The sequence below is a fragment of the Chaetomium strumarium genome (assembly GCF_033439665.1).
Source record: "Chaetomium strumarium strain CBS 333.67 chromosome Unknown B0T15scaffold_5, whole genome shotgun sequence".
NCBI classification, from domain to species: domain Eukaryota; kingdom Fungi; phylum Ascomycota; class Sordariomycetes; order Sordariales; family Chaetomiaceae; genus Chaetomium; species Chaetomium strumarium.
Window position 1 is genome coordinate 2,644,446 of NW_026944433.1, and position 18,542 is coordinate 2,662,987.

An 18,542-nucleotide genomic window follows, 5' to 3' on the forward strand; every position below is an offset into this window, starting at 1 on the left:
ATTGAGTCCGAGAGAGGCCCATAAATGCTTGATTGCTTGGTTAACTTGATTGACATGATTGAATTGTGATGAGCGCTTGCCGCGGCGGAATGCGGAAGAGGCGACGGCCGGGTACACGGCGCGCCCCGTTCCCGCACGTATGAGGCGCAGGCACCGCTGTGTGAGGACGTAGCCGGAGAGGACGAAGAAAACCGACACGGCCCCACCACGGGCGACGAAGGTGGTGCGGATAAGCGGAAGCTGCAAGATGCTGGTTTGCGCATCATCGGCGCGCCAGGCGGGCACCAGAGGCGCCCAACAGCCCATGGCGTGGGAGAGATACACGGCTACGGCGGCGACGCCCCGCACGCCGTCCAGCCATGATGTCGGTCTCAATCGGAGGGTGCCCGGGGACGGGTAGCGGATGAAGGAACGAATCCAGGACAGCAGCCAGTGACTGACGCGAACGATGCGCAGGCCCGAATCAAGTTCGCTTATCGTGCTCGGTTGGTGAATCTGTGGGAGTCTCAATTTCCGTAAACCCAAGGATTGCATTATTCCTGCTTTTAAGCCAGGAGAAACACAAACACGTCCCGCATCTCGTCTCGCCTTCGTTCGCCATGCCACTAGACATACCAGGCATCATCAACAGCGAGCTCGAGGCCCGCAACGCGGAGATCTCAGCCATCAACCGGCAGATCCACTCCGACCCTGAGTTAGCCTATGAAGAATTCCACGCTCACGATAACCTTGTCCATCTTCTTAGCGCCCGCCGACAAGTCATGAGGTGGGTGAGCACCTCGCTGAGAATTCAAGACGGGGAGGACTAAGGACAGGTTGGGACGGGCAAAAACGAGGAGCGCTGGTCACCTACGTACAGCCCTGCTATCTGCACGAGGCGTAGATAAGGATGGGAATCAGAAGTATTCTTCTCCTGTCTAGCAATGCAGTCTGTATTTTGCGACTTAACAGCCCCTACCGTGTCTAGTACTAGCTGCAGGTCTGTTCAAGAATCTTCTCACTGCTCCGCGGTTGCCGCGCAGTCCCGACATTGGTTGAAGATTCCTCTGGAGCTCGTCTCTGCAGCCTCCGGGTCAATGGCACTGCGGAACTGACCTGGCTTTGCCGCTCCTTGAACAATTTCTCGGTCCAGTCGAAGACATGGTCGTATTTGAAGCCCTCCGCTCGAAACCGGCGACGGAAAAGCCGTTGAAGGTACAAGTAGTCCGGCTTGTCATCGAAAGCCAGGCCCCGGGTGTAGTTGATGTACGTGACAAATTCTCCGGGGAGAAAGCCATCGCAGAGCGCCTCGGCCGACAGGCTCTCCTTCATCTTCTTAATCCTTGCATCCTTCTCGGCGTCTGTACCAGCCTTAAGACCCTGCCATGGCAACGAGCCCCGGGTAAGATATACGAAGACGTACCCAAGGGACTCGAGGTCATCCCCCCAAGACTGTTCTTTGTGCGCGTTAGGGAGTGAACGATCAGCATTACGGCGGAACACCTACCACGGCCGTTGTGGTTGTTGATGCTTGCGTACCGTCTGGTGCCGCCCAGCGCGAGACCTTCCACATCCTTGCAACGCTCGGCATCGAAAAACTCCTTAGCGAGGCCAAAATCAATCGTATATAATATGTTCCCCTGCCTGCCGACCCCCATCAGGAAGTTGTCCGGTTTGATGTCGCGATGGAGGAAGCCCTCCGAATGGATATACTCAATTCGTACGATGGCCTGGTCGGCAATATAGAGGATGGTCTTGAGCGAGAACTTTCGGTCGCAGTAGTTGAGAAGATCCTCGAGCGACGGGCCGAGCGCGTCCATGACCAGCACGTAGAAATCACACTCCTGCCCGAACCATCGCACCCGCGGGATTCCGACCCCGCCGGCCAGCGCCTCGTATGTCTCCTTCTCGCATCGGAGCACCTCGGGGTTGTCTCGAACGAACGTGAGCTTTATGGCGACCTCCTCGTCCGATGTGAGGTCGGTCCCTGCCCGGTCAGCGACGGCTAGAGCGGAGAGAGCTAGCGCCATACCAGAATAAACGACGCCAAAGCCTCCAACGCCAATCTTCCGGTCAACGCGATATTTGCCGGCGATAAGGATGTCCTGCGACGATGTGAGCGGTTGCCTGCCTGTCAGAAGGGTCGGAGATCTGAACCTTCATTGTGAGACGGCGGATGATGCTACGGAGTGAAACAAGGCAATCAGAAAGCGCGTGAAGGTATCCGTAGCCTCGCTCACAACAAGCGGAAAAGGGCTTGCCGGGGCCACCAGCTGACGCCGCCACGGTATGCTCGAAACAGGAAGCAGCCCCACCTTGTTACACAGCTACCATCGCATCTCACACGTCACCGTCCGTTTCATTCTGAAAGGGACCAGCGGATCGTGCCCTTTGTCCTTTGGAGGTTTGCTACACAAGGCACGGACCCTAAACAATGGGCGTTACGTGCAGGCAGCGACGCGTTCTAGCCCAGTCAATCAAAGCCACACACCCACCACCTCAGCTCCCGCAGGCCGGCTCAGTCCTGGCGCTCGGGCGGGATTGGAATATCACACATGGACTCCCCTCAGTTAAAGCCCTCTGAAGTCGCTGCTCATGGCGAACGCGGAGACTCGGAAGAGAGCCCGCGCAGACGACGTGGTCCCCGAAGAGCACCGTCCGAACAAGAGGATTAAGTCGGAAGGTAAACATTACGAGCCGTCGAACTTCCCACCCGAATTCTGGGACAACCTGTCCAAGGTTCCGCTCACGCGTCGCGCACTGCGTGAACTCGACCGGCGGAACAGCGCTCGGCCTGCGCCAGGGCCCGCCGCACCTGCAGTGTACACCGCACATCTTGCCCGGTTCGCGAGACACGGCGGCCCAGATCTTCGCCATCTTAGAGGGGTATGCCTGCGATTTACTGACTAGGAACAGATGCTGACCTCCTGTCTCAGTGCCCCCAACCGAAAGGCGCCGTATGTACCATGGCTTCTAGCCGCTCCACTTCAAGCCGACGGACCAAGTCGACAAAATCGGCGAAGGCGACGGATGTCTCTTCTAATACCAAGCCGACGTCAGCGTACGATGACGCCTTCGAACAGCATATGATCGACAACTCCATTTATCCTCCGTTTTACGACTTTCCCGACAACCGTCCGACTCTGAAACCGAACAATCTTAGCGAGGATCGTCGAGTCCTTTCAACAAGCAGACCGTCCCTTTCCCCGTCGCACTTTACGGAGACCGCATTTGAGGACTTCCAACGGAAGAACAGGACTGCGTCTGAAAGCACCGTAAAGCGCAATGTAATCCCGATTATTACCGGCAACTCCGACATTCCGAATAAGGGAGACCTCTATTTTATCAATATCGAGCCGATGACCGGAGGACCCATTGTCAAAGCTATGCCCGATTTCTTCGACGGAGCTCGGGCGGGAGACATCCATAACAAGATCAGAAATGCTGACGAGAAGGGCAACCTGAACAAGCTGATCATCCCTACAAAGCACGCGAGTGCTCCAGTGGCACCGAACTTCTTCCTTGAGAGTAAGGCTCACGGGGGCGGCGCCGTTGCGCTGCGACAGGCATTGCACGACGGCGCGATCGGCGCCCGCGCGATGCACGCGCTGCAGAACTACGGCGCGGAGGAGCCCGCCTTCGACGGCAATGCGTACACCTACAGCTCGACCTACCACGCCGGCACGGGCACGCTCAAGCTGTACGCGCACCACGCCACGCCGCCGATCGCGCCGGGCGGGCGGCCCGAGTACCACATGACTCAAGTTGATGGCTGGGATTTGACGGGAAACATCGACACTTTTCGGCGAGGAGTCACTGCCTTCCGGAATGCGAGGGATTTGGCCCAAAGGCACCGCAACAGCCTCATCCAGACGGCGAATACAAGGGCGCGCCAGTCCAATGCCGAGCCGCCGCCCGAAGCAGAAATCACGGTTGCCGAGCAATCTAAAGAGTTGGCTAGTGACAACTTTGTGGATTGTGAGGAATATGCCGGATCACAAGCCATCGGCACCGAGAACTACGCTATAGCCAAGGACGTCGAGGAGGTGCCGGCTCGTCCCCAGTACCTTTATGCAGAGGACGAAGAGCCTAGCCAGGAGTCTACAACCCTTGGTGAGCCGACTATAAGCTTCGCTACGAGCTTTACGTCGAGCTTTACCGCACAGAGCCAAACCAGTTCGAAGCGGAACAGAGCTTCTAACAGTCCCCCGTCGAATTCCCGGCCACGCAAGAAGCACGACCCGGCCAAGAAGCAGGACTCGGCCAAGTATTAGACCCCGGGATGCCGTAAAGCAAGAGTATAGAGGAGGCACTATCTTCCTTCTATTTTAGAAAGACGGGTTCCGAGAGAAGCTATTGGCCGGTTCCCTCGAGTACACCTTCCTTTACTTGTTCGTAGTATTAGAGGTATAGCTCGGCAAATAGCCAGTACAGGACCTCGGTTCTCTTCTTTGCTAGGAGCCGTTAGCCGAGCGACTCGAAGCTGGAAGCCGCAACTCACCGTTAAGATCGTCCATGATTTTCGTTAACTGCTCGCTCCAGCGGTTCAGTAGAGCCTAAAAGTCTGCGAGGATACTCTTAAGCTCTTTATATCTCTCGAGGTTAGCTGCGTTGTCTACATTACCAAAGTCCCAAGGGTGCGAAGAGACGCAACAACAGACGTGGCGAGAACGTAGCTAACCTTGAACGCTTGCTAAATTAAAACACCGATCAATATTTTCCTGGGCAACGGCGATGGCGTAAAAGGGCTCGTCGAGATCCGAGGTTGCTGGAGACAAACTTTTCAGGACACGCTCTTTATAGGAGTCAGCTTCATTCACTCTGAGAGTTGGGTGTTCACTAACTAGCAGTACGCTGAAGAGCGTACGCCCTCGCACAAGCGAGATATTCCATGCCTCCTTCTCCCTCGACTTGCCAGTAGAAACAGCCGGAAAGGCACCATTCGCACGGGACACATCGCCGCTACGGATCGCGATTCTGGTGCAATATCGTGTGACGTACTGGCGTCCTTGCAGTGGCCCGGCAGGGCGGCCTAAATCATGCAGTGCACGATTCGGCCCTTCCCATCTAGTGACCTCCTGCATAAGCTGGCTCCTCGTCCTTGTCGTCCTATTCCTGGCACTACCAATAGCAAGGCGGCATCTCGCCGGGTAGCCTGATACGTGCCGTCGTCTCAGGCAATGTCTGCCTCGCTATTACTGATGCGTAGCATCCTGTAGCATAAGTCACGAGCCACCCGCAAGCCGGAGAGGTCACGCCATCTCGTCCCCGTCGTTCGCTTGCCTGTTTGCCACACCCTTGCTTTGCCGGATCTCGCTCGTACTGGTATGCAGAAGTTACTCGAATTGGCCCGCCCGCCAGCTCTGCTTCGCCTTCGCGCTTGCCTCGCTTTGTTACCCTCCTTTATCGTCTCTCCCTCCCTCCCTCTCCTTCCCTCTCCCTTCTTCTCCCTCTCCTCTCCCTCTCTCCCGCTCCCTCTCTTCTGCTCCCTCCCCCTCACTCGCTTTCCATCCTTACCACACCCCTCGTCACCCTCCCTTGTCACCTTCACCTTCACCGTCCATCCTCCCTTATCACCCTTCCCTGATTGCCCCCTCTATGGCACCTCTATAATACCACTATACCCTTTCTCTCCCCACCCTAGCCCTTCCACCCCTTGTTTCTTCCTCCAACAGAAGCCTCCCTTTCTCCGGGCGACATGCTCAAGCTTGGGTGGAGCGCTATCATTGCTGGCGCGCACATGTTATACCTCACCGTATCCTAGCCATAAGATTTCTCCATAGACGTATAATCCTTGTGCCGAACTCGTAATGCACATGTAGGAGCAGTTGCACACCAACATCGACGCGAAATCAGCCATCAAGCGGTCTACGCCCCCCAAAACAGGCGATTACACCGCGTTCTACCTTGTGACGAGAACGGCAGGTTGTCTATGGCCGACCCTCTATGCCGCCAGCTATACAACACTCGCGTTTTGGTTTTTGAATTATAAAGTGATGAAATGTCTCTATTATTTAAATAAATGAGGTATAATCGCGGTAGATGCTTGCAAGGGGGACGTGGCTTGACTTGACAAGTCTACGAGACTTGCTCTAGCCTCTCCAACGCCGGCGTCGAGAATGAGATTAGGGAGTAAAAGTCGGAATTAAAGGCGAGGGTAACGTATCTTATCAGCGAGCCGATCACTTTTTGCCGCAACGCGTCATTTTCACACCCAACATCAATTTTCTCTACAACCTAACATGCCTTCTCCTTCAAAAGAAGCCAGGGTAATCCTGGCACTTGAAGCTTGTCAAAACAACAAAAAACTAAGCCTCCGAGCCGCAGCTAAGCTCTACGACGTACCCTATATAACCCTCCATGACCGATCTACTGGCCGGCTTATACGACGCGATCTTCCAGCCAACTCGCGTAAGCTCACCAATCTAGAAGAGAAGGCGATAGTTCAGTATGTGATTGAGCTATCTGCATGCGTATTCCCACCTAGACTAAGTAAGGTGGAAGATATAGCCAACCATCTGCTACGCGAACGTAGCGCGCCCCCTGTTGGCAAGCTCTAGGCACATCGGTTTGTTAAACGCCAGCCAGAGCTCTATACGCGTTATGCCTGTCGATACAATTACTAGAGGGCTAAGTACGAGGATCCAAGGATTATTGGGGAGTGGTTTGCGCTCGTATAAAACACTAAGGCCAAGTATAGCATTATAGATGATGATATCTACAACTTTGACAAGACCGAGTTTATAATAGGTATGATCTGCCCGGGCATAGTAGTTACAACCTCGGATAGCTGTAGTAGGGCAAAACTAGCCCAGCCTAGTAACCGCGAATGGGCAACGGTGATCCAGGGAGTCAATGCACTTGGCTGGGCTATCCCGCCCTTTATCATCTTGGCCGCGCAATACCACCTCGCCAACTGGTATACCAAGTACAACCTCCCAGCAAACTGGCGCATTGTAACTACCGACAACGGCTGGACTACCAATATGGCAGGCCTAGATTAGATCAAGCACTTCGACTTCTATATAGCACCTCGTACAAAGGGCAAAAAGCAGTTGTTGATCCTCAACGGCCATAAAAGCCACTACTCTACCGAATTCGAGCTCTACTGCCAGGAGAATAACATTATTACGCTCTATATACCTCTGCATTCCTCCTACAAGCTCTAGCCACTCGATATTGGCTGCTTTAGGCCGTTAAAACAGTCATACGGTCGCCAGATTAAGGACTTAATACGCACGTATATCAACCATATTAGCAAGCTCGAGTTCCTCTGCGGCTTTCGCAAGGCCTTCTTTACTTCCATAACGGAGAAGAACATATAGGGTGGCTTTGTAGGGGCTGGCCTAGTACTATACGATCCAGAGAGGGTCCTTTCTACGCTAGACGTAAAGCTTCGTACACCGACACCTCCAATCTCACGACCTAGCACTGTACAATCTTGGGTCTTCCAGACACCATACAACCCCCGAGAAGCCGAATCGCAGTCAATACTTATCAAGACTTGCATTGCCAACTATCAAAACAGCTCTCCAACTTTAATACTAGGTGCTGTGGATCAACTTACTAAGGGTACGATGGCTATAATGCACCAGGTGGCCCTCCTTCGGTCAGAGGTCTCTTTGCTCTGTAAGGCCAACGAGGCACTAAGCAAGCGCCGGAGAGCCAAAAGAACACGCATGCAGCTTGGAGGATCACTTGTAGTATAGGATGCAAAGGATCTACTAGACCAGAAGGCCGTGGTTGGGGAGGTGGTACAAGAAACGCAGCCGGACGGTGGTGGTATAGGGGGGGGTCGTACGAAGGTTCGGTGCTGTGGTGTGTGCGGCAAGCCTGGCCATAATGTATGTATGTGCCAGGAGGTTGCAGAAGGGTCTGATTCAGCTGTTTCTGATGTAATTATAGTTGGTTCCTAGTGTTAGTGTATTGTAATTGAGGATAGATGTTTTGGTGTGGTGGAAATTGATCGGCTCGCTGATATGATCGGCTCGCTGATAAGATACGTTATGGGGTTAGCAACCTTCGCATGTATACGAAAGCGGCTAAGAGCTAGAACGAGTAAGAGGGTCGCAAATGCATTTAGTTGGCTAAAAGCAGGATTCGCAATGCGTCGGGGGAACTCGGTCATAAAAAGGCGATGGTAGGTTTATACCAGAGTATAGATGGGAAACGGTATTGAGAAACGGAGTGGTGAAAACTAAGCACGAACGTATTCCCAACCGTTTCAACCGTCCCGGTACGTAACCTAGGCTTTGCTAAGTCAGCAATTTGACCCAAATTGAAAGTGAATTACTTGGTTCAGATTCACGTCTTCGGCCTCCCTACAATAGCGATATCTTCTTGTCTTCATTGTTGTTCAAAGGGGCGGTTTCTTGTCCTTAGAATGACCAGTTCTGGACCCTTTTGAGCAGACAGGGAAGATTTAAGTGCAAAAATGTACAGTACCCTAGCTTATAATAACGTCATATTGCCACGCGCGGTATGAGCTCTATAGCTCTTTCACAATTCCGTATCTTGGCGCCAGCTTTAACTGTACGGTGGTACCTGAGTTATTCAGTCACAAACCGATTTATCTCAAGCTACCATACATTATATTCCATTTAACCATGATAGGGACCTCTAACGTACATGATAAGCGAGCGACGCAGATAAGCGAGCGACGCACTTTCTACCACCCTACAGCAACTATCCTCAATTATAATACAACAACGCTAGCAACCAACTACAATTACATCAGAAATAGATGAATCAGATGATTCTACAGCCTCCTGGCAAGTGCGAGCATTATGGCCAGGCCTGCCGCATACCCTACAGCATCGAACCTTCGTACGAGCCCCCCCTGAACCGCTACCATCCGGCTGCGTTTCCTGCACTGCCTCCCCACCTACGGCGTTCTGATCTAGTAGATCCTTTGCATCTTGCACAGTAAGTGAACCTCCAAGCTGCATATGTGTTTTCTTGGCACGCCGGCGCTTGCTTAGTGCCTTATTGGCCTTGCGAAGCGAAGAGACCTCTGACCGAAGGAGGGCCACCTGGTGCATTACAGCCATCGTACCCTTGGCAAGCTAGTCTATAGCATCCAACATTGAAGTTGGGGAGCTATTTTGATGGTTCGCAATGCGAGTCTTGATGAGCGTTGACTGTGCGTCGGCTTCTCGTGGGTTATGTGGTGTCTGGAAGACCCAGGGTTATGCAGTGCTGGGCCGTGAGGTTGGGGGTGTTGGCGTACGAAGCTTTATATCTAGCTTAGAAAGCACCCGCTCTGGGTCGTATGGCATAAGGCCAGTCCCTGCAAAGCTACCCTGTACGTTCTTCTCTGTTATAGAAGCAAAGAAGGCTTCTCGGAAGGCACAGAGGAACTCAAGCTTGCTGATGTGGTTGATATGCATGCGCATTAAGCCCTCGATCTGGCGACCGTATGCCTGCTTAAGTGGCCCAAAGCAGCCAACATCGAGAGGCTGGAGCCTATAGGAAGAGTGTGGAGGTATGCAGAGTGTGACGATGTTGTTCTCCTTGCAGTAGAGCTTGAATTCGGTTGAGTGGTGGCTCTCGTGGCCGTCGAGGATCAACAACCGGTATATGCCTTTTGTTCGAGGTGCCGTATGGTAATCGAAGTGCTTGATCCAATCCAGACCTACTGCATTGGTAGTCCAGCCATTATCGGTGGTTGCAATGCGCCAGGTAAGTGGTAGGTTGCACTCCCAGTACCAGTTACTCTAGTGGTACTGTGCGGCTAGGATGATGAACGGAGGGATAACCCAGCCAAGGGCGTTGACTCCCTGGATCACAGTCGCCCACTCCCGATTACTAGGCTGAGCTAGTTTTGCCTTGCCACGCCCATCCGAGGTTGTAACCACTATACCCGCGAAGATAACACCTATCATAAACCTAGTCTCATCAAAGTTGTAGACATCGTCATCGACAATCCTATATTTAGCCCTAGTATTCCATATAAGTGCAAACCACTCGCTGATGACCTGTGGATCCTCGCATTTAGCCCTCTGGTAGTTGTACTTGCGTGTATACCGCGTACGGAGCTCTGGCTGGCGTTTGACAAAGTTGTGAGCCCAGCGTTTGCCGATAGGGGGCGCGTCGCGTTCGCATAGTAGGTGGTTGGCCATATCTTCCACACCACTTAATCTAGGTGGGAATGCGCGTGTAGATAGCTCAGTTATATACTGAACTATTGACTTCTCTTCTAGATCCGTGAGCTTACGCGAGTTGGCTAGAATATTGCGTCTTGCAGCACGTCCCTTGCGCCGGTGGCGAATCGTTGCTTCTGGAACGTTGTATAGCTTGGCTACCGCCCGGATACTGAGATTCTCGCTCTGTTTGATAGCTTCGAGGGCTAAAAGAAGCCTGGCTTCTTTTGAGGGGCTACGCATGGCTTGTTGCGGTGGTATTTGGTGGAAAAGTTTAGAGGAGGCGCGTCGCACTGAAAGTGCGTCGCTCGCTTATCTGCGTCGCTCGCTTATCATGTACGTTATCTGGGAATACATTTTCATCCGGACCTGCATCTTCTTCCTGCACCTGATCGCGCCCTTCAGCACACTCTATTCGCTGGCCAGGTCGCTCGTCCATCCCTTGCACCGTGTCCCCCACCTCCTGGAGGTATGGCTCGCCCCGGAGGCGACTTTCTACCTCCTCGTCTACCTTCCGCGCAGAGCCTACCTCCAGAGAGTAGCGGTGCCCCCTACGACGCTCTGCTGCGAGGATCGCCGTTTGCTATTCCGGCGCTGTCATGACAATATCCCAGACCCGGAGCGGTATCTCTCGAAATGGTTCCTCGATGCTCCCGCAGAGGAGATCAGGCGGGAGAACGTCAAGGACTTCTTCCGGTGGGCATTTCTGAATACTAGAGACCGCGATCCAGCGCATGACGAGGAGTGGAGGAGTATGTCGGAGAGGTGGAGAAGTTGTTGGGGAGGAAGATGGAACCGGGCCGCGGCAAGGCTAAGTGCCTGCGATTGACATACGACAAGGTCGCGATGTCGCATCGGAGCTTGGCGTGGTATCTGGTGAGTTGCCTCGAACAAGCCCACGTCAGCTTGTCACTTTGATGAGGAGGTAGTTGTACTTACTCATATCACTCTGTCCCATAAGTGTGTGTCCGTTGTCGACACCCTCACGTCCGCCTATTTGCGCTATCAAGGCTTCGATTTGCACGGGACTTCGCTTCGCCAATCCCTGATTGTCTTCCCCTTCCGGCCCCTATCTCTCTTCACGAGACACCGCTCCCCGGCAAAGACACTCACCTACTGGCACCGCCCACACACGTCCAAGACAAGGCTCCCCGTCCTGTTCATTCACGGCATCGGAATCGGGCTCTACCCGTACGTCAACTTCTTGGTTGAACTGAATGCTGAAAATGGCGACGACGGGTTGGACGACGGCCAGCGAGGCATTTTCGCAGTGGAGATCATGCCTGTGAGCTTCAGGATTACAAGTGAGGCACTGCTGAAGATAGGATGTGTGAGGAGATCCATGACATATTAGAGGCTCATGGCTGGGACAAGGTGGTTCTCGTTTCGCATTCGTGAGTTCTCCCTTATTTTTGGCGTCTGAGCTTCCTTCCTCTGCCGTGGTCATCCGACTGCTAATGATTATTGTGTATCATGAAGCTACGGGAGCGTGATCTCTACGCATCTCCTTCATTCACCCCGGACTGTACCAAAGATCGGACCGATGCTGTTCGTCGACCCGGTGACCTTTCTGCTACACCTCCCGGATGTAGCGTACAACTTTGTACAGTTCTTCCTATATCTCCTTCAAAACGATACTACTGGTAATAGCAATGGCTAATCTCTTTTCCACACTTAGATCTATCGTAAGCCGACTCGGGCCAACGAGCATCAGCTCTCCTATTTCGCCTCCAAGGATATGGGAGTCGCGCACACGCTGTCTCGGCGCTTCTACTGGGCCGATAACATTCTGTGGAAGGAGGATTTACAAAACCATCGCGTAGCTGTATCGCTGGCCGAGAAGGATCTCATCGTCGACACGACAGCCATTGGGGCGTATCTGACGGGCGCGGATGGTTGGATTCTGCGGACGAGGGACTGGAAAGATGGGATATGGCAAAGTGGTGGGCTAGAGGTGTTATGATTTGAAGAGTTGGACCATGCACAAGTATTCGATAGTAAGAGAACTAGGGGGAAGTTGGTGGAGGTGGTCAGGAGGTTCAGTGACGCGGACACCTAGGGCTACTAGGCAATGCCGCCAGAACTATAATGCTAATTAAAAGAGGACGAAGTTGGCGGGACGAAGGTAGTCTCTATAATACAACCTAGTCTCTGATAACACACAGCTTCATCTACAAGCCAATCCGGTCTTCCCGATCCTCCAACCACCCTCAAATCACAGTTCCTCATGCCCGCATGAGCTGCAAAGCAAACCCCCTGTCCGAGGCCCCTGTTGTCCCGTCATTGCTGAAAGCGCACCGCGCAAGAACAGCCTATCTACCTCGGCAGCAGCAGTCTCGTTATCCACTCTGAGCCTCAGAAATTGCTGGTTCCTGACCTCCTCATCCCAGACCCACCGATTCGTCCCATCCGGCTCGACATGATTATACCCGTACTCGTTCCCAAACTCGAACAGATCCCCCAGACCGTAGATGGCGTACAGCACAGTCAACGGATCCCAGGAGGGGCGTGGGTGGTAGTACGAGTAGTAGATGTACGCCTTCCTCACCGGATCGCTCTCAGGACCTTGCCTCATCAGTGGCGCCCCAGATAACACGTTCTTGCCGACGTCGTCCCCGACGAAGGTTACCCGGCCGTCCCAGGAGTTGAGGGCGTGCGCCGCGGCGAGGCTGGCGTTATTACTAGAGCCCCAGAAGTTCCAGCTGCGTCCGGACGGGTAGCCGCCACCCATGACCACGAGCTCCGAGACCTTGCGGGAGACGAGCTGGCGGCCGGTGAGCGGGGAGTAGGTGTCTGCTGTCGAGTTGAGGAGGGCGGAGAGCTGTATTATCCCTCTCCCCTCTCTCTCATGTCAGATAGTAAGACTTTCACGCATAGTGGTAAAGGGACACACAGACGTTATCTAGAAAGCCGATGGAGACAATCGTCACGCTGCCGTCCTCCGCCTCGGCAAGCGACTTGCGATAGAGCGCCACCGGATGCCAGGCATCTTCAGCGTGGCCCCAGGGAAGACTGCCGCCGGAGAAGTGGAAGGCGATCTTGCTCGCATACTCGCCTAGTTCGTAGAACCAGCCGTCAAAGAAGGTGGCGTTGGTTAGAGGGCGGGGGATGCCGATGGGGATGTTGGGGTGGCCGTAGTGAGCTAGGATGGCAGATGCGGCGAGGGCGGAGTAGCTTGATGGATAGTTGACGTTGACGGCTAGAAGGTTCACGTCGGGCGATGTCGCTGCGAGAAGGAGGGCGCCGGCATCACTAGTAATCAATGAGGCAGCGTCAAAATGACTTGAAGGATATGCGTAACCCTTACTCTACATCACTGAAGAGATCTGTGTCGATGATGAGATCTTTTGTGTGAGCGAAGGGAATGATAATAGTAGCGAGAGTTAGGAAGGTTACAGATAGCGGATTCATATCTGTCAGTTGGTTCTCCGCTTCCGGAACCTTGGGAGCTGAAGAATGAGTTGGCCGTGCTAATGAGGTTAAGAGCGGGAGCTGGAGACTGAAGTAGGCATGTAATTGTACGGTAGTAGCTTGAGAGTGAGGCTTATCCGTATTTGCTTGGCTTTGCATGCATTGGATTGATTATTTTGCCCCTCCCCGTGTTATCTTTGCATGCAAGTGACACTTCACGTAACCTTACATGTAAAGTTAACCCCCCAATGAGCCCATTAGGTACTTCCGGCTACATGAGGCCAATTGGGCGCCGCGTTAGCTTGGAGGTGGGATGGGGAAGAGAATTGTATGGAGCATTAGGTGCTAATAAGAGTTGTCAGGGTAAATATAAGTTAAAAATACAAACCGAACCCTCGTCCGTTGACGCCGCTCAACTTCTCGCACGGTCGACAATAGCTCTACTCAACAAGTTCCTCCAGTCAATGTCCTGACATGGATCCAAAGTCGGTATCTCGTCTCAGCAACATGTTACCAATGTGACCGGTGCAAAAAAGTTGCCCCGGTATCTCATCTGTCCTGATGGTTCTTACATCGCCCATTGCAGGTTGTGACCAAGAGCTGCGGCTTGAGGCGTGGAGCGGAGGAAGTCGAAATCATAATGGCGATAATGGATTATGCCAAGATTTATTAGCGTTGCATCGGCGCGTCATGGTGGCCGAGCGTTGCGGACGTACCTCTTCGGCCAATGACCTGACTCCATTCGTCTCTTTCATCAACCTCCACAATGCAGCCAAAATGAAACTGCTGCACGCGCTGGCCGTCGCCTTCGTCCGGCGAGTGCGACGCCCGGTGCGTCGTGTAAGCATCCTATTGAAGGGTGCCGCCGTCGTCTTTCTCCTGTGTATCATCGAAGCGTTCCTGCACAGGTATCTGCACAGCATCCCTCGCCCGCCGCAGGACCTTGACGGGCCGTTCGCGAGACAATGTCAAGACCCCCGGATTGCGGCAGCGCAGCCACGGGAGAAGGCGGCGTTCGTCATGCTTGCTCGGAACTCCGAAATAGACGAAGCGCGGCAGACGATCCAGAATATCGAGGCCCAGTTCAACCAATGGTTTCACTATCCCGTGGTGTTCCTCAACAATGAAGAATGGGATCCCGAGTTCGTCCGCGATCTGAACGCCTCGGTGAGTGGTAAAGCTATCTTCGACGTTATTCCCAAGGAAGACTGGTCATACCCGTCCTGGGTCGATCCGGCCAAAGCCCGCCAGTCCATGGCCCAACAGGACAAGTCCGGCGTCTGGAACGGCGGCAAAGAATCCTACCATCACATGTGCCGCTTCTACTCCGGCACCTTCTACACCCAACCCGCCCTGGCCCCGTTCAAATGGTACTGGCGCCTCGAGCCCGGCGTGCGCTACACCTGCGCGATCACCTACGATCCCTTCGTCGAGATGGCCCGCCACGGCAAGTCCTACGGCTTCACCATCGCCCTCTGGGAAGAGCCCAACACCTGTCCGAGCCTCTTCCGCGCCGTAGATGACTTCCGTACTCAACACGGCCTACCCTCATCTCCCACCTGGAACGCCATGCTCGACACGGCCTCGTGGTCCCAGCAAGCCTGGCCAGTCCGCAAGCTGCTGGGCCTGCTCGGCCGCGCGCACCACGCCCGCTCCGGCGACCGTTGGAACCTGTGCCACTACTGGAGCAACTTTGAGATCGCCGACCTCGACTTCTTCCGCGGCAAGGCCTACCAGTCCCTCTTCGGCCACCTCGATCGCCAGGGCGGCTTCTACCACGAGCGATGGGGCGACGCGCCCGTCCACAGCCTAGCGGTGCACCTGCTCCTGCCGCCGGGCAAGCTGCACCACTTTTCCGACTTCGGCTACCACCACGAGCCCTTCTTCCAGTGTCCCGGGAATGCTCCGGGCGGGCAGCTGCCGGGCAATGAGGCGCTGGGGAACGGCGAGTGGTCGGCCGAAAGCGAAGGGGCCGTCGGCTGCCGGTGTCGGTGTCCCGATCAGAGGCGGCGGAACAACCGGGGAATATGCCTGGACACGATGCAGGCGCCGGCGGCGTTCCATCGGACCGGGTGGTGGGAGAAGTATAGGGGGAGGTATCCCTATACCATCAATATCCCGGGCTGAATCTCGATGAGGTTCTCCGATGCGTTGATTACCTAGCATATCAACGCTAGTGGCGGTTCTATCGTCCGAACTTCTCCGACTCATGTACCCCGCTTGGCTGTGCATTGCGCTCAGTCCGATGGCAGCGGCCGTCCCGTTTGGCCCGGCACCAGCGCTTCCCGGGTAGGAGCATGGTATCTAGACACGGCCCGTTGGATATAGATCGATCGATCTATTACGGTGGACCACGTCATGGTGATACGAACGACATACAGGATTGGGGCTGCAAGGAAGAGATACTTGGTACTACTAGTAGTCAGATGTATTAAAATAGATTGTAACTGTATAGACTCATTGAAGATAAACGGCAGAAATGGTGAGTTATACTGATGTACTAAGGTTGGAGTTAACAGGTAAGGTATCCAGTCAAGCCGATGGCTGCCAGAGCTGTGCCTGCGTCCTCGGAGTATCGGGTTTGGGCTGCGTCTTCAGCGTGAACGATGTACGGATAGACGACATGGAACGTTCAGCTTCCGAGCCGTGATGTCTGTTTCACCGTCCAACTGAAGAAGCGTTTCACCACATCAAGCATGAGGTACCTTACTTCGCTTGCCTACATCAATGGCCTGCTCACGGGAGTTGGCAGTCTGCTGCCTAGCTGCTGCCTGGTGCACTGCATATCATTTCACACCGCTACCTGCAACATAAATTCCCGAGGTACCTTATCTGGTCGAGAAGCAGAGTTCAGCGTCGACAGTATAACATTCTACTGTCGTCTCATATTCTGAGTCCTACATTCGCTGATCACGCTACATCTCCATCTTCTTCTCCAAACAGCCGTTGACAATGGAAGGCCAGGACCGACCCACGACTGCTGGCGCAAGCCTTGTGTTGCCAGAGAGTAAGAGAGACAGACGCACCAAGCTACATGTGCCTTTGCATGGTCATGCTAATGACATAGCAGGGCGGCCCAGAGGTGATGAAGAGTCGGCCGAGTTTACCCCTGGTGGCTCAGTCCTAGCCAGCTCTAACTCCACGTCGGATGATTCTCCCGCCCAAGTTCACAAGAGGACGGTGGACAAATACAACGAAGAGACAGCCAATCTGCTCGACGAACTCCGGAACACCATGGAAACCAGCCAAAAGGACTTTGTCTTTGCCTGCGGCGGTTCCATCCCCTTCGCTACTGAGACTACCACTGCTTCCTTTGAGCCGGGGCATTCTGGCACCACCCACTCGCCGCCGGTCTCCCTGCGCTGGGACCCGCATGACCCTTCAACCCCCGCATCGCAGTGCAAGCTCACCTTTCCCCTGGACACTGCCTCCCCTGAGGAACAGCGGTCGAAGCAGCCGCACCGAGGCCTCGTCAGCCTCCTGGGCGACATGGACAAGGCCACCTTTGGCCTCGGTGGGGAGGATGTCTTCGACGAGTCGTACCGTCGCGCCGTCAAGCTCGACACCTCGCGATTCTCGACCAGCTTCTGCCCCTACGATGTCGGCATCATGGACACCATCAGCAGCATTCTGGTCCCCGGCCTGAGCCTCGATGATGGGGGCCGCATCGCGCGGGCCGAGCTATACAAGCTCAATGTCTACGAGGGCCCGTCAGGTTTCTTCAAGGCGCACGTCGACACCCCACGATCTCCGGCCCAGTTCGGCTCCCTCGTTGTCTGCCTTCCTGCTCCCCACACTGGCGGCCAGCTCCAGGTAAAGCACAACGGCCGGACAATGACATTCGACTGGTCTTCTTCCTCTTCAGAAAGCCAAATTATACACTGGGCTGCCTTCTACTCCGACGTGACCCACGCCGTCCTGCCCGTCTCTTCCGGCCACCGCGTCACCCTGACCTACAACCTCTATGCCCTCCCGAACCCTTCCCACCTCCCCTCCCCGACCTCCCCCCTACCCAGCGACCTCTCCCTCCCCCTGGTCACCTACATGTCCTCCCTCCTCTCCAACCCGTCCTTCATGCCCGCGGGTGGGCACCTCGGCTTCTACACCACGCACGCCTACCCGCACACGTCCCTGACCTTCTCGGTCTCGGCGCTCAAGGGAATCGACACGGTCATCTTCCGCGGCTTCCAGGCCCTCGGCTGCGGCGTCTGTCTCCGGCCGGTCCTGGACCCGGACTGTTTCTTCTGGAGCGGCAGCGGCACCGAAGAAGACGAAGACACCATCCCGCGCGTGATCGGCAAGCACCTGCCCATGTGCACCGCCGAGGGGCGGGTGGAGTGCGCGGCGGACATGATGCAGTGGGTCTTTCGGGACGAGGACTTCTGCTATGCGGTAGAGGAGAGGGTCAAGTTTGAGGAGGTCGAGTGGCTGAATGAGAGTGGGGGGCGCCATCGGGAGATGCAGCTGGCGTATACGGTGTATGGCAACGAGGCCAACACGGTGGCGCAGTACAGTTGGTGTGCTATTCTCATTGCAGTGCCCGGGTGGGATGGGGAGAAGGGCGCGAGGAAGAGGTTGGAGAAGACGTTTTGAGGAGCGGGAGGTGAGCGATGGAAAATACCTGACAAGATGAGGGTGTCATGCGAGGCTAAGTTTCCGCTCAAATCCAGATGACGCCTCCGCCCTCGGATATGTCTTGAAAAAGGTGCTACTGAAGCAAGTGTTGCCAGTAGATTCAAACATCATTTCAGTTGGCTAGACGCCAGAGCGGTGCGAGATTGTCACATCATCTCCGGAATTTCACTTACATCATAATGGTAAATGCCCAAAGCGGTATAACGTACATTATCAGCGAGCGGGACACTCTCCACTACTCTATAACAACTACTCTCAATTGCAATGCAACAACACTAAGAACCAACTACAATTACATCAGAAACAGATGAATCAGACCCTTCTGCACCCTCCTGGCAAGTGCGGGCATTATGACCAGGCTTGCAGCATACACCA

The 18,542-nt window shown here is 54.5% G+C and overlaps 7 protein-coding genes across 7 annotated transcripts; 5 read left to right on the forward strand and 2 right to left on the reverse strand.

Moving 5' to 3' along the window:
- The first annotated feature begins 130 nt into the window (after positions 1-130).
- Positions 131-903, forward strand: B0T15DRAFT_537305 (uncharacterized protein). The gene has a single exon (XM_062869604.1). It carries the CDS (start codon positions 600-602, stop codon positions 807-809), a length of 210 nt encoding a protein of 69 aa, XP_062720470.1. The 5' UTR covers positions 131-599; the 3' UTR covers positions 810-903.
- B0T15DRAFT_250728 (casein kinase I isoform delta) lies at positions 904-2,310 on the reverse strand. The gene is made up of 4 exons (XM_062863176.1): positions 2,137-2,310; positions 2,012-2,084; positions 1,487-1,966; positions 904-1,436 (listed from the first exon to the last, which is right to left on the reverse strand). Exons 1-4 carry the CDS (start codon positions 2,140-2,142, stop codon positions 970-972), a joined length of 1,026 nt encoding a protein of 341 aa, XP_062720471.1. The 5' UTR covers positions 2,143-2,310; the 3' UTR covers positions 904-969.
- Positions 2,311-2,333: 23 nt separating this feature from the next.
- On the forward strand, positions 2,334-4,454 carry B0T15DRAFT_250724 (uncharacterized protein). The gene is made up of 2 exons (XM_062863175.1): positions 2,334-2,865; positions 2,916-4,454. Exons 1-2 carry the CDS (start codon positions 2,575-2,577, stop codon positions 4,251-4,253), a joined length of 1,629 nt encoding a protein of 542 aa, XP_062720472.1. The 5' UTR covers positions 2,334-2,574; the 3' UTR covers positions 4,254-4,454.
- A 6,001-nt stretch (positions 4,455-10,455) lies between these two features.
- B0T15DRAFT_568446 (uncharacterized protein) lies at positions 10,456-12,270 on the forward strand (the record flags this gene model as incomplete). Its single annotated transcript, XM_062870766.1, has 6 exons — positions 10,456-10,865; positions 10,907-10,997; positions 11,083-11,425; positions 11,476-11,515; positions 11,601-11,724; positions 11,800-12,270. 6 exons carry the CDS (start codon positions 10,456-10,458, stop codon positions 12,082-12,084), a joined length of 1,293 nt encoding a protein of 430 aa, XP_062720473.1. The 3' UTR covers positions 12,085-12,270.
- Positions 12,271-13,692, reverse strand: B0T15DRAFT_537327 (inosine/uridine-preferring nucleoside hydrolase; the record flags this gene model as incomplete). The annotated part of the gene is made up of 3 exons (XM_062869605.1): positions 12,271-12,942; positions 13,019-13,373; positions 13,429-13,692. Coding segments are annotated over 3 exons (1,225 nt in total), but the record flags the coding sequence as incomplete, so codon positions are not given.
- Positions 13,693-14,290: 598 nt separating this feature from the next.
- On the forward strand, positions 14,291-16,031 carry B0T15DRAFT_537329 (glycosyltransferase family 15 protein). Its single transcript, XM_062869606.1, has one exon. It carries the CDS (start codon positions 14,310-14,312, stop codon positions 15,657-15,659), a length of 1,350 nt encoding a protein of 449 aa, XP_062720475.1. The 5' UTR covers positions 14,291-14,309; the 3' UTR covers positions 15,660-16,031.
- Positions 16,032-16,338: 307 nt separating this feature from the next.
- On the forward strand, positions 16,339-18,284 carry B0T15DRAFT_250851 (uncharacterized protein). Its single transcript, XM_062863177.1, has 2 exons — positions 16,339-16,539; positions 16,603-18,284. The coding sequence occupies exons 1-2, from the start codon at positions 16,485-16,487 to the stop codon at positions 18,123-18,125; spliced, it is 1,578 nt and encodes a 525-aa protein (XP_062720476.1). The 5' UTR covers positions 16,339-16,484; the 3' UTR covers positions 18,126-18,284.
- Positions 18,285-18,542: the final 258 nt, after the last annotated feature.